The sequence below is a fragment of the Ciona intestinalis genome, chromosome 12 (genome assembly GCF_000224145.3).
Source record: "Ciona intestinalis chromosome 12, KH, whole genome shotgun sequence".
NCBI lineage: Eukaryota > Metazoa > Chordata > Ascidiacea > Phlebobranchia > Cionidae > Ciona > Ciona intestinalis.
Genome location: NC_020177.2, coordinates 2,565,016 through 2,567,287, shown reverse-complemented (window position 1 = coordinate 2,567,287; position 2,272 = coordinate 2,565,016). Strand labels below are relative to the sequence as shown.

Here is a 2,272-nt window from a genome sequence, read left to right as displayed (position 1 = left end):
AACAAGTCAATATGACTGTAACAACAGTGTTGTATGGGACCCATATAGAACATGTCATCACCATTTATATATTATAGCATGAAAGTACTATATTTGTTCCAGGTATCCATAATGAATACCCTTAGTGTCAACCTTCACCTACTAATGGTTTCATTTTACACACCAACTCAAACAAGACACAAAATTTTGATTGAGAAACAAGCCTTCCCATCTGATTATTACATCGTGCAGTCTCAAATAGAGCAACGTGGATTCAAACCAGAAGACAGCATAATTCAACTGCAGCCAAGAGAAGTGAGAGAATATACAGATTTATACATTGTAAACAGCACTGCCGATCATGATAGAAATAGGCAGAAATTAAAATTGGTTATGTTTTTTGTCTGTAAATGCAGGAAACTAATTCATGTAACTGACGCCATGGAGGTTGTAAGCTTACTGTATGTGTTTTGTGTTGACTTAACACAAAATGATGTTTACATGACCTAAAAAGTTAGAGAAACTAGGTTTTGTAAGTCTAAATAAATTTTCCACTCAAGAAAACAAATGTAAGGGTAGCAACGGTAATTAAACAAACATTGTAATAAGTTTTATAAAACAAAATTTAAAGATTAATACTTTTTCAACAGAATGAAGAAATTTTAAGAACAGCTGATATATTAGATGTTATTGAAAAACAAGGTGACAGCATTGCACTTGTACTTTTGCCTGGAATTCAATACTACACTGGCCAACTATTTGATATGGAAGTTATAACCAAAGCTGCTCAAGCAAAAGGCTGCATGGTAAGTTAAAGTGCATAAAATTACTTCAATATTGTGTTACGACTGGTACCTTAGAGTCAGTTACAGATATTGAAAAGTACGACACGTTTTTAAAACAGTTTATAACAATACTACAACTTTAGAGTTATAAATTGATCTTTACACACACTTTTGTTTCTATTAGAAGTTTAACTTATTTTTATTCAATTTAATGTAAATATGTGTTTAACTGTAAGCGTATTTTTAACAACTTTTGTTTTGTCGCTTTATCCCGTCTTTTTGTTTAAAACATTTCTAAGTCTTCGGTACCGTAATCGCATAGAAAATAAAAGTTATTATTATTATTTATTATTATAGCCTAGTAAAGGAATTAATTTATTGAAATTTCAAATGTATATACCAAAGGATTCTATGTACACAGGTTGGTTATGATCTTGCCCATGCTGTTGGCAATGTAGAGTTGAAGTTACATGACTGGGAAGTTGATTTTGCTTGTTGGTGCAATTACAAGTATATTAATGGTGGTGATGGGGCAATTGGAGGTGCTTTCATGCATAGAAAACATGAAAAAAACAACAGACCAAAGTTTCTCGGTGAATAGATGTTTCGTGAATTCAATGTAGAAAAAAAAAACTTTTATCTGTTACACAACTAACACAAGATCTCAAAACCTCTTTTTAGTAAAGAAATAAATATTTTTCTGCAGCGATTCGAAAAATCTAACCAACAGTTTTGATTTAAACAACATCTTTTACTTTTAAATTACAAAAATATATATCAACTTAGTTGAGTAACTCCTAAAATCGCAACAAAGCTAATTGCAAGTGGCTAATAAATTGGTTCTGTTTGTATTAATTTAAGCTAGTTAACCTTAAACCGTTTAACATCAGGTTTTTGTACAAAAACATCAAAACCAAAAGGTTACCCAAAAACATCACTGTATGTTTACAGGTTGGTGGAGCCACACAATATCAACTAGGTTTGACATGACAAATCAGTTGGATTTAACTCCAGGAATTAACGGCTACAGAATATCCTGTCTTTCTTCTCATGGACTCAGTTCAATAAAAGCTTCAATGGAAATTTTTGACAAAACAAATATGAAGAAAATAAGGGAAAAAAGCATCTTGTTAACTGGGTAGGCTATGTGTTTTTATTGTAGATGGGTGAGGTTCTATGCTGAACACATTCAATGACCTAGAATTTAGGCCAGAGTTGGTCCATTATGGGTAACAATCTACATTTGTCATTCTTTAACTAATATTGTAACAGTAGCAATAACAGCAACTAGTGGGAGAATAAGTGCTTGGTGAACTTAAGTAACTAAGAAAACGTTTTGCAATACAGGTATCTTGAACAGTTGCTTTTATCCAACCATAAAGTGCGCAAGTACATTGTGATCATAACACCTATGGATCCTGAACAAAGAGGTAGCCAGTTGACACTGAAGCTCAAGTATTCAGTTACGGATGTGAGAACCCATACCATTGCTTCTCAACCTATTTAAT

At 32.4% G+C, this 2,272-nt stretch overlaps 1 protein-coding gene across 3 annotated transcripts in view; it reads left to right on the top strand.

Moving 5' to 3' along the window:
• The first annotated feature begins 9 nt into the window (after positions 1–9).
• LOC100183020 (kynureninase-like) overlaps positions 10–2,272 on the top strand; it is a 3,068-nt gene continuing 805 nt past the window's right edge. Inside the window, exons 1-5 of one of the 3 annotated variants that reach the window (XM_026837224.1) lie at positions 10–294; positions 630–785; positions 1,186–1,357; positions 1,716–1,902; positions 2,112–2,194. In XM_026837224.1, the coding sequence (XP_026693025.1) occupies positions 52–294; positions 630–785; positions 1,186–1,357; positions 1,716–1,902; positions 2,112–2,194 (841 nt within the window). In that variant the 5' untranslated portion in view covers positions 10–51. Of the gene's footprint in view, positions 295–629; positions 786–1,185; positions 1,358–1,715; positions 1,903–2,111; positions 2,236–2,272 lie in introns of all 3 variants that reach the window. The other 2 variants (XM_026837223.1, XM_026837222.1) reach the window with 2 other exon arrangements.